The sequence below is a fragment of the Ranitomeya imitator genome, chromosome 1, assembly GCF_032444005.1.
Source record: "Ranitomeya imitator isolate aRanImi1 chromosome 1, aRanImi1.pri, whole genome shotgun sequence".
Classification (NCBI taxonomy): Eukaryota; Metazoa; Chordata; class Amphibia; order Anura; family Dendrobatidae; genus Ranitomeya; species Ranitomeya imitator.
Window position 1 is genome coordinate 873,512,000 of NC_091282.1, and position 23,596 is coordinate 873,535,595.

At 43.5% G+C, this 23,596-nt stretch overlaps 1 protein-coding gene across 2 annotated transcripts in view; it reads right to left on the reverse strand.

The window, feature by feature from the left end:
* Nucleotides 1-23,596, reverse strand: part of ANTXR2 (ANTXR cell adhesion molecule 2) — a 398,739-nt gene that overhangs the window by 274,570 nt on the left and 100,573 nt on the right. For both annotated transcript variants that reach the window (XM_069742748.1, XM_069742756.1), the window contains 3 exons: nt 23,434-23,541; nt 23,281-23,349; nt 10,581-10,661 (listed from right to left, as the gene is read on the reverse strand). In XM_069742748.1, coding sequence (XP_069598849.1) covers nt 10,581-10,661; nt 23,281-23,349; nt 23,434-23,541 — 258 coding nt within the window. The remainder of the gene's footprint in view (nt 1-10,580; nt 10,662-23,280; nt 23,350-23,433; nt 23,542-23,596) is intronic.

A 23,596-nucleotide genomic window follows, 5' to 3' on the forward strand; every position in this document is an offset into this window, starting at 1 on the left:
AAGTTTCCTAAGGGTCGACTGTTTAATTTATCTGTACCTGGGCACACCGCTATGCGGAGTTACGTGAAGGAGTCTTTGGAGAAGGGTCATATTCGCCCGTCATCGTCGCCATTGGGAGCGGGGTTCTTTTTTGTGGCCAAGAAGGATGGTTCGCTGAGACCTTGTATTGATTACCGCCTTCTAAATAAAATTACGGTCAAATTTCAGTACCCCTTGCCGCTGCTGTCTGATTTGTTTGCTCGGATTAAGGGGGCTAGTTGGTTCACCAAGATAGATCTTCGTGGTGCATATAATCTTGTGCGTATTAAACGGGGCGATGAATGGAAAACAGCATTTAATACGCCCGAAGGCCATTTTGAGTACCTGGTTATGCCATTCGGGCTTTCTAATGCTCCATCAGTGTTTCAGTCCTTTATGCATGACATCTTCCGAGAGCACCTGGATAAATTCCTGATTGTATACTTGGATGATATTTTGGTCTTCTCGGATGATTGGGAGTCTCATGTGAAGCAGGTCAGAATGGTGTTCCAGGTCCTGCGTGCTAATTCTTTGTTTGTGAAGGGGTCAAAGTGTCTCTTTGGTGTTCAGAAGGTTTCATTTTTGGGGTTCATTTTTTCTCCTTCTACTATCGAGATGGACCCTGTTAAAGTTCAGGCCATTTATGATTGGACTCAGCCAACATCTCTGAAGAGTCTGCAGAAGTTCCTGGGCTTTGCTAATTTTTATCGTCGCTTCATAAATAATTTTTCTTGTATTGCTAAACCGTTGACTGATTTAACCAAGAAGGGTGCTGATGTGGTCAATTGGTCTTCTGCTGCTGTGGAAGCTTTTCAGGAGTTGAAGCATCGTTTTTCTTCTGCCCCTGTGTTGTGCCAACCAGATGTTTCGCTTCCGTTCCAGGTCGAGGTTGATGCTTCTGAAATTGGAGCAGGGGCTGTTTTGTCGCAGAGAAGTTCTGATTGCTCGGTGATGAAACCATGCGCCTTCTTTTCCAGGAAATTTTCGCCTGCTGAGCGAAATTATGATGTTGGCAATCGAGAGTTGCTAGCCATGAAGTGGACATTCGAGGAGTGGTGTCATTGGCTTGAAGGAGCTAAGCATCGCATGGTGGTCTTGACTGATCACAAGAACTTGACTTATCTCGAGTCTGCCAAACGGTTGAATCCTAGACAGGCTCGTTGGTCGCTGTTTTTCTCCCATTTTGACTTTGTGGTTTCGTACCTTCCGGGCTCTAAAAATGTGAAGGCGGATGCCCTGTCTAGGAGTTTTGTGCCCGATTCTCCGGGTTTGCCTGAGCCGGCGGGTGTTCTCAAAGAGGGGGTAATTTTGTCTGCCATCTCCCCTGATTTGCGGCAGGTGCTGCAAAAATTTCAGGCTAATAGACCTGACCGTTGCCCAGCGGAGAAACTGTTTGTCCCTGATAGGTGGACGAATAAAGTTGTCTCTGAGGTTCATTGTTCGGTGTTGGCTGGTCATCCTGGAATCTTTGGTACCAGAGATTTGGTGGCTAGATCCTTTTGGTGGCCGTCTCTGTCGCGGGATGTGCGTTCTTTCTTCGTGCAGTCCTGTGGGATTTGTGCTCGGGCTAAGCCCTGCTGTTCTCGTGCCAGTGGGTTGCTTTTGCCCTTGCTGGTCCCGAAGAGGCCTTGGACACATATCTCTATGGATTTTATTTCGGATCTCCCCGTCTCTCAAAGAATGTCGGTTATTTGGGTGGTTTGTGATCGCTTCTCTAAGATGGTCCATTTGGTGCCCTTGTCTAAATTGCCTTCCTCCTCTGATTTGGTGCCATTGTTTTTCCAGCCTGTGGTTCGTTTACATGACATTCCAGAGAACATCGTTTCTGACAGAGGTTCCCAGTTTGTTTCGAGGTTTTGGCGAGCCTTTTGTGCTAGGATGGGCATTGATTTGTCTTCTTCCTCGGCTTTCCATCCTCAGACAAATGGCCAGACTGAACGAACCAATCAGACCTTGGAAACATATCTGAGATGTTTTGTTTCTGCTGATCGGGATGATTGAGTGTCCTTTTTGCCTTTGGCTGAGTTCGCCCTTAATAATCGGGCCAGCTAGGCTACTTTGGTTTCGCCGTTTTTCTGCAATTCTGGGTTCCACCCTCGTTTCTCTTCTGGGCAGGTTGAGTCTTCGGACTGTCCTGGTGTGGATACTGTGGTGGATAGGTTGCAGCAGATTTGGACTCATGTAGTGGACAATTTGACTTTGTCCCAGGAGAAGGCTCAACGTTTCGCTAACCGCAGGCGCTGTGTGGGTCCCCGACTTCGTGTTGGGGATTTGGTTTGGTTGTCATCTCGTTATATTCCTATGAAGGTTTCCTCTCCTAAATTTAAGCCTCGTTTCATTGGTCCATATAGGATTTCTGAGGTTCTTAATCCTGTGTCTTTTCGTTTGACTCTTCCAGCTTCTTTTTCCATCCATAACGTGTTCCATAGGTCATTGTTGCGGAGATACGTGGCACCTGTCGTTCTATCTATTGATCCTCCTGCTCCGGTTTTGGTTGAAGGGGAGTTGGAGTATATAGTGGAGAAGATTTTGGATTCTCGTGTTTCGAGACGGAAACTCCAGTATCTGGTTAAGTGGAAAGGTTATGGTCAGGAAGATAATTCCTGGGTCTTTGCCTCTGATGTCCATGCTGCCGATCTGGTTCGTGCCTTTCATGTGGCTCATCCTGGTCGGCCTGGGGGCTCTGATGAGGGTTCGGTGACCCCTCCTCAAGGGGGGGGTACTGTTGTGAATTCTGTGGCCAAGCTCCCTCCTGTGGTCGTGAGTGGTACTTCGGCTGGTTCTGTCTATGAGCTTCTTTTGGTGGATGAGAGTGGTACTGCGGCTTCTGAGTTTCCTTCCTCAGGTGATGAGGTTAAGTCGTTAGGTGCTGCTCTATTTAACTCCACCTAGTGCTTTGATCCTGGCCTCCAGTCAATGTTCTAGTATTGGTCTTGCTTTCTCCTGGATCGTTCCTGTGGCCTGTCTATCCTGCATAAGCTAAGTTTTGCTTGTGTTATTTTTGTTTGCTATTTTTTCTGTCCAGCTTGCTATATTGGTTTTTCTTGCTTGCTGGAAGCTCTGGGACGCAGAGGGAGCACCTCCGTACCGTTAGTCGGTGCGGATGGTCTTTTTGCCCCCTGTGCGTGGTTGTTTGTAGGGTTTTGTGTTGACCGCAAAGCAATCTTTCCTATCTTCGGTCTGTTCAGTAAGTTGGGCCTCACTTTGCTAAATCTATTTCATCTCTGCGTTTGTATTTTCATCTCAACTCACAGTCATTATATGTGGGGGGCTGCCTTTTCCTTTGGGGGTATTTCTCTGAGGCAAGCTAGGCTTATTTTTCTTTCTTAGGGCTAGCTAGTTTCTCAGGCTGTGCTCGAGGCGCATAGGACTGGTCAGGAGCGCTCCACGGCTACCTCTAGTGTGGTTGGATAGGATTAGGGATTGCGGTCAGCAGAGTTCCTACGTCTCAGAGCTCGTCCTATGTTTTTGGTAATTGTCAGGTCACTTTGTGTGCTCTGAACTTCAAGGTCCATTGTGGTTCTGAATTACCTGTTCATAACAGGTTGCATCTTACGAATACAAGAAAACACACTCATCAGTAGAACAATATGGGGTGGGAAATATATGGCCAGGAAAAAGTATGATGCAACTAATTAATTTTTTTGAGAGCCCTACTATTTGAAGTGGAAATAAAGAAAAGCCAACAAAATAAGCAAGAGAAACCGACTACAAACTAAAATGTGTCAGAGCATGGGAAACAAACAAGGAGAATTTTAGCTTCTAACACAGGAAGAGAGATATGATGTCCTAGGCATCACTGAAACTTGGTGGCATGATACACAAGATTGAATACAAACCTTGAAGGCTACAATTAGAAACAGGTTTAACAAGAGGGGAGGAGGCATTGCATTGCACTGTATGTTAGGAAAGTGTATATCTCCACAGAGATCCAAGCTTCAGAAAGTGGTAGCTCTGCAGAAACTGTTTGAGTAAGAATACAAGGAGAGAAGATCAGAAAGGATACTTTGCAGGTGTTTATTATAGGCCACCTGGACAGACTGAAGATATGAATGAACTCGTTTTATATCAGATGTCTTTGTTCTAAAAAATTTACGACATATTGATAATGGGAGATTTCAACTATCCAGATATTTGTTAGGAATTTCTCACAGGAAAAAGTAATGGATTCAGAAAATTCTTATCTTCTCTCACTGACAACTTTATCTTTCAAAAGGAAGAAGGAAGAACAAGAGGATATGCTATATTGGACCTAATTCTTACCAACAGAAAAGAAATGGTTGACAAAGTAAGGGTGGCTACTTTTTTGGCTTTGTTTTATTTATTAATACATTACTGTACACATAAGATCATTTTTTTTAAATCAGCACAGTATTGGATTGTGAGTACTTATGCATTGCTTAGCACCTGTTAGTAAGCTATGGCAATGACCAGACCAGTGACAAGAGGTAAGCAGTAACGTGAGGATAATTTTTTCTATCTTTTACATCTTACATTTATTATGTTTTGGGGTCTGGAGAAACCCCAGAGCATATTAAGGGACATTAAATTTGCAGAGAATAACTTCTCTGAGAATCACATTTCCCATGAAAATCTGTACCAACAACCAAATTCTAGTTTTGTCTGATCCACTCATCTCTATTACAAATAGGAAGACTCATCAAAGGGTATTCTGTGCAAATGGCATCAGGAGGTGACATGGTTTGTATTTTTAACAAACCTTGTCGCCTTTTATGTTACTTACTATTACCAAAAGCACAATCATTTTATATATTTATACATTTTTAGACCAAAGTCAAAAGTGGATATTTTGTATCCACTTCTGTTTTTGCTCAGAAAACTGCATTAACCCCCTAATCCCATATGACGTACTATCCCGTCAAGGTGACCTGGGATTTAATTCCCAGTGACGGGATAGTACGTCATATGCGATCGGCCGCGCTCACGGGGAGAGTGCGGCCGATCGCGGCCGGGTGTCAGCTGACTATCGCAGCTGACATCCAGCACTATGTGCTAGGAGTGGTCACAGACCGCTCCTGGCACATTAACCCCCGGCACACTGCAATCAAACATGATCGCAGTGTTCCGGCAGTATAGGGAAGCATCGCGCAGGGAGGGGGCTCCCTGCGGGCTTCCTTGAGACGATCGGTACAAGGCGATGTGCTCACCTTGTACCAAGCGCCTCCTCCCTGCAGGCCCCGGATCCAAAATGGCCACGGGGCTACTTCCGGGTCCTGCAGGGAAGTGGCTTACCAAGTGCCTGCTCAGAGCAGGCGCTGGTAAGCCTGGAGCAGTGCCTGTCAGATCGCTGATCTGACACAGTGCTCTGCAAAGTGTCAGATCAGCGATCTGTCACTATACAGTGATGTCTCCCCTGGGACAAGGTAAAAAAAAGTAAAAAAAAAAATTTTAAATGTGTAAAAAAAAAAAATTCCTAAATAAAGAGAAAAAATATATATATTGTTCCAATAAATACATTTCTTTTTTTTATCTAAATAAAAAAAAAACAATAAAGTGCACATATTTAGTATTGCCGTGTCCATAATGACCAGACCTATAAAACTGGCCCACTACTTAACCTTTTCAGTGAACACCGTAAAAAAAAAACGAGGCAAATAACAACGCTTTATTATCATACCGCGATCAAAAAGACGGATATAAATAACTATGGTACCGCTGAAAACGTCATCTTGTCCTGCAAAAAACAAGCCACCATACAGCATCATCAGCAAAAAAATAAAAAAGTTATACTCCTCAGAATAAAGCGATGCAAAAATAATAATTTTTTCTATAAAATAGTTTTTATCGTATAAAAGCGCCAAAACATGAAAAAAAATCTAAATGAGGTATCACTGTATCACAAAAATTTCTTAATTAACCGATCTATTGTTATATCAGCTGTATCATCTTCCCTAACTATACACCTAACTCTAAAGGTACTGTCACACTAGACGATATCGCTAGCGATCCGTGACGTTGCAGCGTCCTCGCTAGCGATATCGTCCAGTGTGACAGGCAGCAGCGATCAGGCCCCTGCTGGGAGATCGCTGGTCGGGGAAGAAAGTCCAGAACTTTATTTCGTCGCTGGACTCCCCGTAGACATCGCTGAATCGGCGTGTGTGACACCGATTCAGCGATGTCTTTGCTGGTAACCAGGGTAAACATCGGGTAACTCAGCGCAGGGCCGCGCTTAGTAACCCGATGTTTACCCTGGTTACCATCCTAAAAGTAAAAAAACAAACACTACATACTTACCTACCGCTGTCTGTCCTCCAGCGCTGTGCTCTGCTCTCCTCCTGCTCTGGCTGTGAGCGTCGGTCAGCCGGAAAGCAGAGCGGTGACGTCACCGCTCTGCTTTCTGGCTGCCCGGCGCTCACAGCCAGACCAGAGAAGCAGAGCGCCGAGGACAGACAGCGGTAGGTAAGTATGTAGTGTTTGTTTTTTTTTACTTTTTAGGATGGTAACCAGGGTAAACATCGGGTTACTAAGTGCGGCCCTGCGCTTAGTTACCCGATGTTTACCCTGGTTACCGGGGACCTCGAGATCGTTGGTCGCTGGAGAGCTGTCTGTGTGACAGCTCTCCAGCGACCAAACAGCGACGCTGCAGCGATCCGGATCGTTGTCGGTATCGCTGCAGCGTCGCTATGTGTGACGGTACCTTAAGTAGCTGGCTAAGGGGAATAGATCTTTTCATTGAGCAAGGGTGTTGACTGTCATATAGGAGCAAATTGTTCCTATCAGTATCTTTTACATACAATGTCGTAATAAGTTGATCATTTTTTTGTTCCACTAGTACATCTAAAAATTGGATTCCAGTCCAAGATTTAACCAGAGTAAATTAAGAATAGTTAGGGAAGATGATACAGCTGATATAACAATAGATCGGTTAATTAAGAAATTTTTGAATAGAGGATACCCAAAGAGGTTACTAGAACAAACAAAAAGTAAGGTAATGGAAAAAGATAGACTACAATTAATCCATAGAGAACCGTATGGTAGACATAGGAAAACTCAGAATAGGGTTCCTTTTGTCTCTACATACACTGAAGAGAGTAGGGAAATATCTAACATCATCAAAAAACATTGGACTATGCTAGGGAGATGTTTGCCAAATATAACAGAATTTAAAATGCCACCATTATACTCCTACAAGAGAAGTAGGAACATTAAAGATATGATCATACGATCGGATATTGGTCCCAAAAGAAAAGGCACCCAGAGATATCTTACAGGCAGTAAAAGAAATGGATGCTTCCCCTGTTTAAATTGCATTAATTGCACGTATATGATCAAGGGGCCTACATTTGTACATCCAAAAACGGGAAAGGTATATGATATAAAACAGTTCCTTACCTGTAGCTCGGACCATGTTATATATGTGCTCATGTGCCCATGTAATCTTTGGTACGTCGGAGAAACAACTTGCGAGTTCAAAACGAGAATGAACCAGCATAGATACAGTATAAGAAAAAATAGAGTGGACCTTCCTGTCCCTAAGCATTTCGCTGACTGTAAGCACACAGAAAAGGATCTAAAATGTAAAATCATAGATGCGGTTCCAATACAGAGAAGAGGAGATGATAGGGAGTTGATACTTAAGAAAAAAGAACTAATGTGGATTTATGAACTTAATACCCTGAGACCGGGAGGACTTAATGCTGACTTTAAAATGCATACAATTATCTAATAATATCCATGAATCCTGATGTATAATATTTTAGGTCCCAATGAATCAGTAATGTGATTACTTGTTTTTAATTTTAGAAAATACTATGTAACTCACAAGAATGTATTTTTCTAATTTTATTTAGATCTCATCAGATGCTCTGACAAGAGCAAAATACTGTCGGAGAAGAGTCTAAGGACATGGAGGACACAAAGATAAATATTCAACTATGAAGATTGTGACATTTAATTCTTTGTCTTTGGTCTTTTACTGTGTTGGACCGTGGGTTGATTAATAAAAGCAGTTAAAATATTATATATTAGCTTTTCTTTAATTCTTTTCCTCAGTGGAATTTATATGCCGGGACATAGGCGCTATCGCTTTTTACAGCCTAAGCTTGGGGCGAGCTGACCTGAGAGGGTTAGGTCGCTACTAGGTATATGACTGTATGACCTCCGGACTATGGCTGATATTAGGCTGAGTCCGGAGAGTCAGGGCGACTATATGCGCTGAAAGGGTCTATATGGCACAAATACAATGAGTCAGCAGTAAGCTCTGCAAAATGAGGATATAGCGTGTAAAAATACATTATTTAAAAGCTTCCCACGGCTACATAGAGACCAGAATGAGTGCTGGCTAACAAAGGGTGGCGTCAGGTGCCGTCTAGCGCAGTATGCGCAGGCGCCGTCTCTAAAGCAGAGAACTGACCTTCCGATGTAAGATGCCACTACTAAGATGGCGATATAGAGCGCTAATGCGCATGCGTTAAGGCCGTTGATTGGTCCGCGGTCTAGCACAGTGATGTGACGTAGCGGACATGCGCAGCTGCGCTTAGGGAACGCCGAACAATATGAAGATGTCCTCCATAGCCAGTAAACAGCTCCGTCGGTAAGAAATGTGTAATAAGCGATAAGGTTAATGACACATAGCAACACTAACACATGAGGCACTTTATGATGCACTGCAGCACCTTATGATACTAATAAGCATTTTTAATATGTAAACTATAAACACATATACTGTTTCACTAATGGCTAATTAAGGCTGGTTATGGCTCGAAATGTATATATATGCACATGAATGGTTTACCCACTGCTTGAGAAAGGCTCATTTGGAGCCGAAACGTCGTGGTAAAGACATGTGGGTCTGATTAAACTCTGCACAGTTGATCAAGATAATGGAGTGCTGCCTGTTTTTTGCCTGAATCTATGGACTGAGGATAGCCAGTAGACGGGCTACCTGGAGGCTTTGCACCCAGAGATAAGTGAAGTGTTGTGCTGTTCCTTTTTTTCTACTACTAGTATATATTACAGAGATATAGTTGACAAATCTATTGATGAACAGCAAAGTTATAAAACTCCCCTAAATCAAACTGTTTTTCTATACAGTTTCTATAAGAATCTTTAGGCTGGAATCACACTAAACATATAAAAAAAAATCGGTCCGAGTCTCACTGCCGAGAGTACACGAGTGTTCTATATATGGTAATACGTGTGTAATGCATTTGCAATTCAATGATGTGATATTCTCAGCCATTCACCCGTATGACATCCGTATGGCTTTCCATTTCTCACTGATTTTTCCCTATATACCGTCCCATTAAATTAACTGGCTCAGTGGTCTGAAAAGAATAAAAACATATTCAAGGAGATCATACATTGGCTCCACAAGAAGTTAAGTCCTCAAATATTTATTTATTTATATATTTCAAATAGAGACCCTGCTGGTGTCTTGCTTTTCCTGGTTTGTGAAAAACATGTGTGACAGGCTAACCTTAAACACAATTGAGCAGGTTCTTTTGTCTCAACATTTGTGGAGCCCTACCCAGTGATTGTTGATTTGTAAAGGCATGTTCCTGACTTTTTTTATAGGTTGCCAGGACAATCTGCATGCTATGCTTCCTATTCTTGGCTGATGCAATTTCCTGGCTTCAGGAAAATGTGTGTGTATTTGTCGCATGCTATACGGATGGTCTGTGTGGCCTCTGAGTTTTTCTCGCAACTATAGGCTTGCATTGGCGAGTCTCAGACAATATACGCGTTTTACGCGCACGCTGAAAACACCTGAAAAAAAAAATACGCTTATCTGAATTGACCCATAAAGTAACACTGGGTCGAGTGCTATGTAATGTTTTCTTGCATAGCACTCGGCCGTATTGTGTGGTAGTGTGACTGCGGCCTTATTGTATTTTTATGATATATTCCTTCACACTTTGACGCTGACAGGGAGAAACATATCAACAGCAGCAGGCAGATACAGATAAACTGAAGCTTCATAACATAACGTACCCTTAGGCTGGGATCACACATGCGAGAAATACGTCCGAGTCTCGCATAGTAATACCCGGCATTGCCGCCGTCTCTCTGGAGTGGAGCGCGCTGCCGCATGTATTGCTATGCGGCCGCATGCTCTGCTCCAGAGAGACGGCGGCAATGCCGGGTATTACCATGCAAGACTCGGATTTATTTCTCACATGTGTGATCCTGGCCTTAGGGGAAACATCTCAGAAGGCAAAAGTTAATTAGCTGCAAACAAACTAAAAATGGCACATCAACTAAAACAGGCATGCAAAGGTCATACACAAAAACAACTACTTGTATAATTCTATTGTGCACGACAAAAACAAAAGCAATTTTTTTTCCAGAAGTGTTGTCAAGTTCACTTCTATGTAAGATCTGACTGCTTTGGTAAAAAATAAAATAAAATAAACATGTGCAGCCAAGCCATGTTCAGACACACAGACATAATGAGAACTTAGGCTGGAATTTCTGGCTTTTTTATTCTTGAAAGGATAAATCTGACAAGACTACAGTTATTACATGTACACTTATGCTGCAAATACCAAGAAAGAACATTCAGAAATTTACAACTAGTCCATTTACATTGTGGTACTTACTGAATTAATGATCCCTCCCAAAGCTTTAAATCCACCTTCAACAGCAAACACATGTTCTTCGGAGTCAGCAATTTTTATCAGCTTTCGGAAAAAGGAAAGTGTTTAGAAAGCAAATACTGTTAGATATGTGTTATGTCAATTTAATGGAAGCTAGATAAAGCTTGTTTTTATAATATTAGAAATAATGTTACTGAAAACTGATCACATTGGTAGAATATTTTCTTTCTACTATTTTACTCATCTGCAAAATCCAATACACTGAATGGAAGCAACATTAGAAATGATTTTATAAAATGACTAATAGTTCCAAAAACTGGTGCCAAAGGGAATAAATGTAGATAACTGACTACTACATAAGACACAGTGGAGGCTTCAAAGTAAGTCAACTGAAGAATGAGAAACATTGGTATATTTCTTAGAAATAATATTTAAACGGGCTCTTTGAGAATAGAAATAAAATATATTACTAAAGTAAATGTTATTATGAATAAATTCCTAAACACTTTTAACCTCTTTTCGACAATGGGCGTAATATTACGGCGATGTTGGACTCTCCCTGTTTGGTGCGGGCTCCAGCGCTGAGCACACACCTTTCCAGGCACATGTCAGCTGATATATACAGCTGATATGTGCCCACAACAGCCGTGGGTGCAATTGCGATCCATCCGTGGCTGTTAACTAGATAAATGCTGCTGTCAATTTCTGACCCATCGCGATGGGATGGCATGACAACCGGAGGTCTCCAGCAGACCTCTAGGGTTGTCACTATGGTTGTCACTGGTGGTTGGCACTCATAGCAAGTGAGCATTTCTGCTACATACAGATGATCTGATCATCACCTGTATGTAGCAGAGCCGATTGGATTATGGCAGCTTCTAGTCTCCCACGGAGACTATTGAAGCATGCCAAAAGTGAAAAAAAATGTTTTTAAAAATATTTAAAAAATAGAAAAAAACATAAAAGTTCAAATCACCCCCCTTTTGCCCCATTCAAAATAAAACAATTAAAAAAAAAAGAAGCATACACATTTGGTATCACCGAGTTCAGAATCGCTCAATCTATCAATATAAAAAAAGGATTGACCCGATCGTTAAACGGTAATGAGAAGAAATGTCAAATGCCAGAATTAGGTTTTTTTGGTCACCGCAACATTGCATTAAAATGCAGTAATGGGTGATCAAAAGAACGTATCTGCACCAAAGTGGAATCATTAAAAACATCAGCTTGGCACGCAAAAAAATAAGCTGTCATCCAGCCCATGATCATGAAAATTGGAGAAGCTACGGGTATCGGAAAATGGCGCAATTATTTTGTTTTACAAATTTTGGAATTTTTTTTCACCACTTAAATAAAAAAGAAGCTATAGATGTTTGGTGTCTGTGAACTCGTAATGACATGTAGAGTCATAATGGCAGGTCAGTTTTAGCATTTGGTGAACGTGGTAGAAAAAAAAAACAACTGTGGTATTGCACTTTTTTTGCAATTTCATCACACTTGGAATTTTTGCCTCGTTTTCTAGTACACGATATGTTAACACCAATGGTGTCGTTCAAAAGTACAACTTTACCTGCAAAAAACAAGTCCCCACGTGGCCATATTGACAAAAAACTAAAAAAGTTATGGCTCTGGGAAGAAGGTGAGCAAAAAACTAAAACGCAAAAATGGAACATTGCCCAGGGGTTAAGGAGTTAACTAATGAATTACAATTAATTTGTATAAGGAGATAATCACTGCGTAATTGGTGTATGCCTTCTTACAGTGGTGGGGGGCAGGGTTGCACAGATTAGCCTGAGTGGCCTGCACAGTAGACATGGTCAGGTAGCTATAAGCTTCTGTTTATAAAACAATGATTGCTTTGAAACTACAACACACAGCCTAGTAAGTGACAAATTACTGGAATAATGCTCTCTGCCACTACATTATACTGCTTATACTGCTCTCAAATTAAATAGCAAAAACCTTCTAACAGAGTCCCTTTAACTGTAAAAGTACTTGAGAGGATGTGCTCCCAGTGGATATTGTGATTTAATACTGGAGCTATCACAGGTGCTGAGGTAAGATAAGGCTTCTTATACTGCTGTCCACAGTTTTTATCTGATCTAAAGCTGAATATATCAGGATAGAAGGGGTGATGAGTTCATACGAGGACATCATACTGAGGTCCGACTATCTTTCGGATGTAATATTGGAGATTCAAAGTGTGCTATGGTAAAATAGGCTGTTCACAATACATTTTTTTTTATAGAATTCTGTAGATAACTGTGGTGATGAGTTAAAGGGAACCTGTCACTCCCTCAATCGAAGATGAGCTAAGCCCACCGGCATCAGTGGCTTATCTACAGCATTCTGTAATGCTGCAGATAAGCCCCCGATGTATCCTGAAAGATGAGAAAAAGAGGTTAGATTATACTCATCCAGGGACGGTCCTGCTGCGGTCCGGTCCGATGGGCGTCGTGGTCCGGGGCCTTCCCATCTTCATAGGATGACGTCCTCTTCTTGTCTTCATGCTGCGGCTCCGGCGCAGGCGTACTTTGTATGCCCTGTTGAGGGCAGAGCAAAATACTGCAGTGTGCAGGTGGCGGGCCTCTCTGACCTTTGCCGGCGCCTGCGCACTGCAGTACTTTGCTCTGCCCTCAACAGGGCAGACAAAGTATGCCTGCGCCAGAGCCGCAGCATTACTACAAGAAGAGGACATCATCGTAAGAAGATGGGAGGCTCCGGACCAGATCACGAGGCCCATTGGATCGGACCGCCCATCCAGGTGAGTATAATCTAACCTCTTTTTCTCATCTTTCAGGATCAATCGGGGGCTTATCTGCAGCATTCCAAAATGCTGTAGATAAGCCCCCGATGCTGGTGGTCTTAGCTCATCTTCGATTTTTGGGGTGACAGGTTCCCTTTAAGAAGAGGCTGCTTACACTGCTATCTACCCTGTCTTTATGATCTAAAGTATTAGGAGTGCTTAGGTAAGAATACACTGCTCAAAATGCTGTCCACCATGTCTTTCTGTACTGTTTCTGTTCACAATGTATTTTTATATAATACTTGAGAAACCAGGGTTGATCAGGTAAGAAGTGGGAACCTGCTTTCATCTGTGAAGAGCACAGGGCGCCAGTGGCGAATTTGCCAATCCAGGTGTTCTGTGGCAAATGCCATGCATCCTGTGCGGTATTGGGCTGTGAGCACAACCCCCATCTGTGGACGCCAGGCATTCAGACAATCTTCATGGAGTCGGTTTCTAACGGTTTGTGCAGACACATGCACATTTGTGGCCTGCTGGAGGTCATTGAGCAGGGCTCTAGCAGTGCTTCTCCTGTTTATCATTGCACAAAGGCTGAGATAGCGGGCCTGCTACTGGGTTGTTGCCCTCCTACGTCCCCCTCCACGTCTCCTGGTGTACTGGACTGTCTACTGGTAGCGCCTCCAGCCTCTGGACACTACGCTGACAGACACAGCAAACCTTCTTGCCACAGCTCACATTGATGTGCCATCCTGGATGAGCTGCACTACCTGAGCCACTTGTGTGGGTTGTAGAGTCCATCTCATGCTACCAAGAGTGTGAAAGCACAACCAACATTCAAAAGTGAACAAAACATCAGCCAGAAAGCATTGGTACTGATTGATTGTCAAACAGTATTGCTTTCTAAGTGGACAGTTTGGTTTCACAGAAGTTTGATTTACTAGGATTTATATTCTGTTGTTTAAGTGTTTCCTTTATATTTTGAGCAGTGTATATATATATATATATATATATATATATATATATATAATACATTAATATGTCATTTAGTTCATTCAGTGTATATTAAGGGGAACCTGTCGGTTGACATCAGCCGAATCACAGACAGAATGAAACTGGCACTGGCTGTATTACTGCAACTATGTATTTTTTACTTTGAAGCGAATAAAACAAGACAGCATATCAAACTAAAAATACTTTAAAAAGCTGGTTTGGAGACTATGCTTCTACCCTAGACAGACAGTTCTCTCCATAGACACACATATGGAGACACTTGTTCGGTTCGTCAAAGGAAGCATCCTGTTTCTTGCACTAGTCATCCCAGACATAGACATATAGTCTCCGGCAGCTATTCAACTTGCGTATCCTCTGAAATGACACAGCATTTCGGAGAAAAAGATACACTGCTGCAATAACATTTCTGGTGTTTGATTCATGGTGCCTGTGATTTCAGAAGTCTAAAACTCCTGGCAGGTTCCCTTTAGCAAACAAGGCCGGTACACGAGACCCAGATTGTGCTCGAATTTTGATATCTGGCCGACCACCAAGTTTTCTGGTCTATGCTAGCTGCCTCATAGACAAATTATTATTATTATTTATTATTATAGCACCATTTATTCCATGGCGCTTTACATGTGAGGAGGGGTATACATAATAAAAACAGGTAAAATAATCTTGAACAATACAAGTCACAACTGGTACAGGAGGAGAGAGGACCCTGCCCGCAAGGGCTCACAATCTACAAGGGATGTGTGAGGATACAGTAGGTGAGGATAGAGCTGGTCATGCAGCGGTTTGGTCGAACGGTGGTTACTGCAGGTTGTAGGCTTGTCGGAAGAGGTAGGTCTTCAGGTTCTTTTTGAATGTTTCGATGGTAGTTGAGAGTCTGATATGTTGTGGTAGAGAGTTCCAGAATAGGGGTGATGCGCGAGAGAAATCTTGTTTGCGATTGTGGGAAGAGGAGAATAGAGGGGAGTAGAGAAGGGTAATGGGGAGCCAGTGAAGGGATTGACAGAGGGGAGAGGCTGGGGAATAGCGGGGGACAGGTGGATTAGTCGGGCAGCAGAGTTTAGAATAGATTGGAGTGGTGCGAGAGTGTTAGAGGGGAGGCCACAGAGCAGGAGGTTACAGTAGTCGAGGCGGGAGATGATGAGGGCATGGACTAGGGTTTTTGCAGATTCTTGGTTTAGGAATGTACGGATCCGTTAAATATTTTTGAGTTGAAGGTGGCAGTAAGTGGAAAGGGCTTGGATTGTTGTGAGTTCTGTTTTTGGGCTCCCTCTGGTGGTTACTGATGGTACTGGGTGACTTGTCTTTCCTGGGTCTCTGGGTTCCACCTGTTCCATCAGGATATGGGAGTTTCCTATTTTACCTGGCTTTGCTGGCATTTCCTCGCCGGTTATCAATGTATCCAGTGTGTCTTGTTACCTCTGCTCCCTGCTCCTAGAACCTTCTGGTCAAGCTAAGTTTGGATTTTCCTGTTTTGGTGTTTTGCTTTATTTGGTTTTTAGTCCAGCCTGCAGATATGTGATTCTCTGCTGCTGGTTGCTCTAGTGGGCTGAAATTGCTCCTCATGTACCATGAGTTGGCACATGAGTTCAAGTAATTTCAGGATGGTTTTTTGAAGGGTTTTTCGCTGACCGCGCAGTTCACTTTTGTATCCTCTGCTATCTAGCTTTAGCGGGCCTCATTTTGCTGAAACTGTTTTCATACTGCGTATGTGCTTTCCTCTCATTTCACCGTCATTATATGTGGGGGGCTGCTATTTCTGTGGGGTATTTCTCTGGAGGCAAGAGAGGTCTGTGTTTCTTCTAATAGGGGTAGTTAGATCTTCGGCTGGAGCGAGACGTCTAGGATCATCGTAGGCACGTTCCCCGGCTACTTTTATTTGTGTGTTAGGTTCAGGGTCGCGGTCAGCTCAGTTTCCATCGCCCTAGAGCTTGTTTGTATCTGTGCTTGTCCTTTAGTGATCCCCTGCCATTGGGATCATGACAGTATAACCGGCCCACAAAGTGTTAATTGTATTGGCTGAAGTAGGAGGATAAGTAGTCTGAGGAAGTTTTTTTTTTTTTTTTCCTCTTTCCCTCAGAGTTTGCTGCCTAGCCTTATTGCAGCCTGGCTACTTCCTCCTCCTCTTAATCTTTGAATGGCTCTGATCTCAGCTGTTTATCATGGACGTCCAGAGTTTGGCTTCCAGCCTGAATAATCTTGCCGCTAAGGTTCAAAATATACAGGATTTTGTTGTACATGCTCCTATGTCTGAACCTAGAATTCCTGTCCCAGAGTTTTTTTCTGGAGATAGATCTCGTTTTCTGAATTTTAGGAACAATTGCAAGTTGTTTCTTTCTTTGAAATCTCGCTCCTCGGGAGACCCTGCTCAGCAAGTCAAGATTATTATATCTTTCCTGCGGGGTGACCCTCAGGATTGGGCATTTGCATTGGCACCAGGGGACCCTGCGTTGCTTAATGCGGATGCGTTTTTTCTGGCATTGGGTTTGCTCTATGAGGAACCTAACCAAGAGATTCAGGCTGAAAAAGCTTTGTTGGCCCTCTCTCAGGGGCAAGATGAAGCAGAAATTTATTGTCAAAAATTTCGGAAGTGGTCGGTGCTTACTCAGTGGAATGAGTGCGCTCTGGCTGCAAAGTTCAGAGATGGCCTTTCTGAGGCCATTAAAGATGTTATGGTGGGGTTCCCTGCGCCTACTGGTCTGAATGAGTCTATGACTATGGCTGTTCAGATTGATCGGCGTTTACGGGAGCGCAAACCTGTGCATCATTTGGCGGTGTCGTCTGAACCGTCACCTGAGATAATGCAATGTGATAGAATTCAGTCCAGAAGTGAACGGCAAAAGTATAGGCGGAAAAAAGGGTTGTGCTTTTATTGTGGTGATTCAGCTCATGTTATATCAGCATGCTCTAAACGCACAAAAAAGGTTGATAAGTCTGTTGCCATTAGTACTTTACAGTCTAAGTTCATTCTGTCTGTGACTCTGATTTGTTCATTATCATCCATTTCCGTCAATGCCTATGTGGATTCAGGCGCTGCCCTGAGTCTTATGGATTGGTCATTTGCCAATCGCTGTGGGTTTAGTCTGGAGCCTCTGGAAGTCCCTATTCCTTTGAAGGGAATTGACTCTACACCTTTGGCTATGAATAAACCTCAGTACTGGACACAAGTGACCATGCGTATGACTCCCGTTCATCAGGAGGTGATTCGCTTCCTGGTACTGTATAATTTGCATGATGTTCTAGTACTTGGTCTGCCATGGTTACAAACTCATAATCCAATCCTTGACTGGAAATCAGTGTCTGTGTTAAGCTGGGGTTGTCAGGGGGTTCATGATGATGCACCTCCGATTTCTATCGCTTCATCTACTCCTTCTGAGATTCCTGTGTTTTTGTCTGATTATCGGGATGTTTTTGAGGAGCCTAAGCTCAGTTCGCTTCCTCCTCACAGGGATTGCGATTGTGCTATAAATTTAATTCCAGGCAGTAAATTTCCTAAAGGTCGTTTGTTCAATCTGTCAGTGCCAGAGCATACTGCTATGCGGGATTATGTTAAGGAGTCCTTGGAAAGGGGACATATCCGTCCATCTTTGTCCCCTTTGGGAGCAGGTTTTTTTTTCGTGGCCAAAAAAGATGGTTCCTTGAGGCCTTGTATAGATTATCGTCTTTTGAATAAGATTACCGTAAAATATCAGTATCCTTTGCCATTGTTGACTGATTTGTTTGCTCGCATAAAGGGGGCTAAATGGTTCACTAAGATTGATCTTCGGGGTGCGTATAATCTTATACGAATAAAGCAAGGTGATGAGTGGAAAACCGCATTTAATACGCCTGAGGGTCATTTTGAGTATTTGGTAATGCCTTTTGGACTTTCTAATGCTCCTTCAGTCTTCCAGTCCTTTATGCACGATATTTTCCGTGAATATCTGGATAAATTTATGATTGTGTATTTGGATGATATTTTGGTTTTTTCTGATGACTGGGAGTCTCATGTTCAGCAGGTCAGGAAGGTGTTTCAGGTCCTGCGGGCCAATTCCTTGTTTGTAAAAGGCTCAAAGTGTCTCTTTGGAGTCCAGAAGATTTCTTTCTTGGGGTATATTTTTTCCCCTTCTACTATTGAGATGGATCCCGTCAAGGTTCAGGCTATTTGTGACTGGACGCAGCCTACATCTCTTAAGAGTCTACAGAAGTTCTTGGGCTTTGCTAATTTCTATCGTCGTTTTATAACTAATTTTTCTAGTGTTGTTAAGCCTTTGACGGATTTGACTAAGAAGGGTGCTGATGTTGCTGATTGGTCTCCTGCGGCTGTGGAGGCCTTTCAGGAACTTAAGCGCCGGTTTTCTTCTGCTCCTGTGTTGCGTCAGCCAGATGTTTCGCTCCCTTTTCAGGTTGAGGTTGATGCTTCCGAGATTGGAGCGGGGGCGGTTTTGTCACAGAGAAGCTCCGATTGCTCAGTGATGAAGCCATGCGCGTTTTTTTCTAGAAAGTTTTCGCCGGCTGAGCGGAATTATGATGTTGGTAATCGGGAACTTTTGGCCATGAAGTGGGCATTTGAGGAGTGGCGTCATTGGCTAGAGGGTGCTAGACATCGTGTGGTGGTCTTGACTGATCACAAAAATTTGATTTACCTTGAGTCTGCCAGGCGTCTGGATCCTAGACAGGCTCGTTGGTCACTGTTTTTCTCTCGTTTCAATTTTGTGGTTTCATACCTGCCAGGTTCAAAGAATGTGAAAGCGGATGCTCTTTCTAGGAGTTTTGTGCCTGACTCCCTTGGAAATTCTGAACCCACTGGTATCCTTAGGGATGGGGTGATTTTGTCTGCTGTCTCCCCAGACTTGCGACGTGCTTTGCAGGAGTTTCAGACGGGTAAACCTGATCGTTGTCCGCCTGAGAGACTGTTTGTTCCGGATAATTGGACCAGTAGAGTCATCTCCGAGGTCCATTCTTCTGCGTTGGCAGGTCATCCTGGAATATTTGGTACTAGAGACTTGGTGGCCAGGTCTTTTTGGTGGCCTTCCTTGTCGAGGGATGTGCGTTCTTTTGTGCAGTCTTGTGAGGTTTGTGCTCGGGCTAAGCCTTGCTGTTCTCGGGCCAGTGGATTGTTGTCACCTTTGCCTATCCCGAAGAGGCCTTGGACGCACATTTCCATGGACTTTATTTCGGATCTCCCTGTCTCTCAAAAAATGTCCGTCATCTGGGTTGTGTGTGATCGCTTTTCTAAAATGGTTCATCTGGTACCCTTGCCTAAGTTGCCTTCCTCCTCTGAGTTGGTCCCTCTGTTTTTTCAGAACGTGGTTCGTTTGCATGGGATTCCTGAGAACATCGTTTCTGACAGGGGATCCCAGTTTGTGTCTAGATTTTGGCGGACGTTCTGTGCTAAGATGGGCATTGATTTGTCCTTTTCGTCTGCATTCCATCCTCAGACGAATGGCCAGACTGAACGAACTAATCAGACCTTGGAAACTTATTTAAGGTGTTTTGTTTCTGCTGATCAGGATGACTGGGTTACCTTTTTGCCGCTGGCCGAGTTTGCCCTTAATAATCGGGCTAGTTCTGCTACCTTGGTTTCTCCTTTCTTTTGTAATTCGGGGTTTCATCCTCGTTTTTCCTCTGGTCAGGTGGAACCTTCTGATTGTCCTGGAGTGGACATGGTGGTGGATAGGTTGCATCGGATTTGGAGTCATGTGGTGGACAATTTGAAGTTGTCCCAGGAGAAGGCTCAGCAGTTTGCTAATCGCCGTCGCCGCGTGGGTCCTCGACTTCTTGTTGGGGACTTGGTGTGGTTGTCTTCTCGTTTTGTTCCTATGAAGGTCTCTTCTCCTAAGTTCAAGCCTCGGTTCATCGGTCCCTATAGGATCTTGGAAATTCTTAACCCTGTGTCGTTTCGGTTGGATCTCCCGGCATCGTTTGCTATTCATAATGTGTTCCATCGGTCGTTGTTGCGGAAGTATGAGGTACCTGTTGTTCCTTCGCTTGAGCCTCCTGCTCCAGTGCTGGTGGAGGGAGAATTGGAGTATGTTGTGGAGAAGATCTTGGATTCTCGTGTTTCCAGACGGAAACTCCAGTATTTGGTCAAGTGGAAGGGTTATGGTCAGGAGGATAATTCTTGGGTGGTTGCCTCTGATGTTCATGCTGATGATTTGGTTCGCGCTTTTCATAGGGCTCATCCTGGTCGCCCTGGTGGTTCTCGTGAGGGTTCGGTGACCCCTCCTCAAGGGGGGGGTACTGTTGTGAGTTCTGTTTTTGGGCTCCCTCTGGTGGTTACTGATGGTACTGGGTGACTTGTCTTTCCTGGGTCTCTGGGTTCCACCTGTTCCATCAGGATATGGGAGTTTCCTATTTTACCTGGCTTTGCTGGCATTTCCTCGCCGGTTATCAATGTATCCAGTGTGTCTTGTTACCTCTGCTCCCTGCTCCTAGAACCTTCTGGTCAAGCTAAGTTTGGATTTTCCTGTTTTGGTGTTTTGCTTTATTTGGTTTTTAGTCCAGCCTGCAGATATGTGATTTTCTGCTGCTGGTTGCTCTAGTGGGCTGAAATTGCTCCTCATGTACCATGAGTTGGCACATGAGTTCAAGTAATTTCAGGATGGTTTTTTGAAGGGTTTTTCGCTGACCGCGCAGTTCACTTTTGTATCCTCTGCTATCTAGCTTTAGCGGGCCTCATTTTGCTGAAACTGTTTTCATACTGCGTATGTGCTTTCCTCTCATTTCACCGTCATTATATGTGGGGGGCTGCTATTTCTGTGGGGTATTTCTCTGGAGGCAAGAGAGGTCTGTGTTTCTTCTAATAGGGGTAGTTAGATCTTCGGCTGGAGCGAGACGTCTAGGATCATCGTAGGCACGTTCCCCGGCTACTTTTATTTGTGTGTTAGGTTCAGGGTCGTGGTCAGCTCAGTTTCCATCGCCCTAGAGCTTGTTTGTATCTGTGCTTGTCCTTTAGTGATCCCCTGCCATTGGGATCATGACATTGGATATGCGGTTTGAAGGAAGACTAGTGTCAAGGATTACCCCGAGATAGCGAGCTTGTGGGACTGGGGAGAGTGGGCAGCCATTTACTGTAATGGATAGGTTCGTTGGGGGGGGTCGCGTGAGATGGGGGAAAGACAATACATTCTGTTTTGTTCATGTTAAGTTTTAGAAATCTAGTGGAGAAGAAGCCCAGGCCAAAAGTGTAAATGGAGAAGAGCAGGGGCCCTAGAACTGAACCTTGCAGGATTCCGACAGATAGGGGGCGAGGTGAGGAGATGGTGTGCGAATGGGAGATGCTGAATTTTTGGTCAGTTAGGTATGACGAGATCCAGAATAGGGCCTAGTCTGTGATGCCAAGGGATGAGATGGTCTGTAGTAATAGGGAATGGTCCACTGTGTCAAAGGCAGAGGAAATGTCCAGGAGGAGGAGGATAGAGTAGTGTCGCTTGCTCTTGGCGGTTAATAGGTCATTGGTGACCTTAGTTAGGGCAGTTTCAGTGGAGTGGTGTGACCGGAAGCCTGATTGTAAGCGGTCGAAAAGGGAGCAGGAAGATAGATGGGAGGACAGTTGAAGATGGATCTGTTGTTCCAGTAGTTCTGAGGCATAGGGGAGAAGTGATATAGAGCGATAGCTAGATACAGAGGATGGGTCAAGAGAGGGCTTTTTGAGGATGGGTGTAATTGAGGCATGTTTAAAGCTTGAGGGGAAAACACCAGTTGTTAGTTAGTGATAGGTTGAAGAGATGGGTTAGAGTTGGGATGAGGACTGTGGCGAGGTTTGGGATGAAGTGGGAAGGGATCGGGTCAAGTGCACAGGTGGTGAGATGCGAACTTGAGAGTAGAGTGGAGAGTCGATCTTCTGTAATGGTGGAGAAGTTGGTTTTCGAGGTGGACAAATCGAAGGCAGTTAGTTTAGGTCAGAAGACCAAGCTGTCAATCGGGATATTCTAACCCGAGCAGTGTCCATGTTTTATGGACCTGTAAAATCAGCTTTTGGGTGTGTTGACACATGGCAGATTTGATGCGGGACAGGATTTTCTGTGACTGAAAACCAGTTCTATTCATCCAAATGGTGTGATTATATTGGCAGCAAGATTAATATCTGAAATTTCAATGCAGATGAAATTTCTGCAACAAAATCTGCATCGCAAGACTTCACCTGAACGGGATTCACCTTAAGAGGCTCTCAGAGACTTACATTAAGAGTTTGTAACCACTAACTTTGACTTACAGTCAGTCAAAAGATGTGTGTGCGGAACAAGAGTGGTGTCGGGAAGAGCAGAAGATGGCTGCTGGTAACTATAACATGAGGGTCAGGGAACTTAAGATTAGTGGCACCACTCCAGTGCTGCAGTGGTGCCACTACTCTAAGTTCCCTGACCCTAGTACTATAGTTACCAGCTGCAGTCTTCTGCTCTTTCCGACACCGCTTTTTTCCCGCACCAACATCTTGTGTCCTCAACTTCTGACTGTAAGTCACCTGTGAAAGTAGGAAGATGGAAGCAGTTCCTCAGAGCTCAAACTTTTTTACATTTTCTAAAACACAAGGTTGGGACTAAGCAGCTGGGAGAACAACACATGACCTTATTTATAAAAATGATCTATCATAAATATGTTAATTGTAGTATATAGCAACCAATTACAATTCAGCTTTCCCCCTTTTTGCAGACAAACAAAAAAATAGTTGCTCTACTGTATGTAGCAAGACTATTATTTCTCTCAGACAGTTGTGTAAATGAGACGAAATGCTGCCCTGCAGGTGTTTGCAGGTTCAAGAACAAAATTTTCAATCTTTAAAAAAAAAAAAACATTGCTTCAAGGAGAGAATATCTCCATAGGTATTGCACCCAAAGGAACCTGCACAGCAGCATGTACTCAAGTGCTTCAAAACTTTGTGCTTTCTGCATTGGGTCTATAAATATGACGCTAGTGTGTGCATGAGTGTCACCTAAATTGAATAATCTTGCATTTTTATTCCATATTCACCTGATCATACTTGAAATCCAGAACTCCAACACAGTAGACCCTTGCTCCCATACCACGAGCTTTATCAGCCTGTAGAAAAAGCACAAAACTTAATCCCAAAGAAATATCTAAAGGAAAGAAAAATGCACAGACCAAGAAAGAATAAAAGCTCACCTCTTTTACTGTCAATATAGGAATCTGGTCAGCCAGCTTGCCATCTGTAAGAGCAATGATTATAGTAGCAGTACTTTTTCCTCCTGCCTTCTCAATCTGCTCATTTGCCTAAAAGAAATATTTGTTTATTCAGCTGATGTCTTCATATGGAATTATTACATTT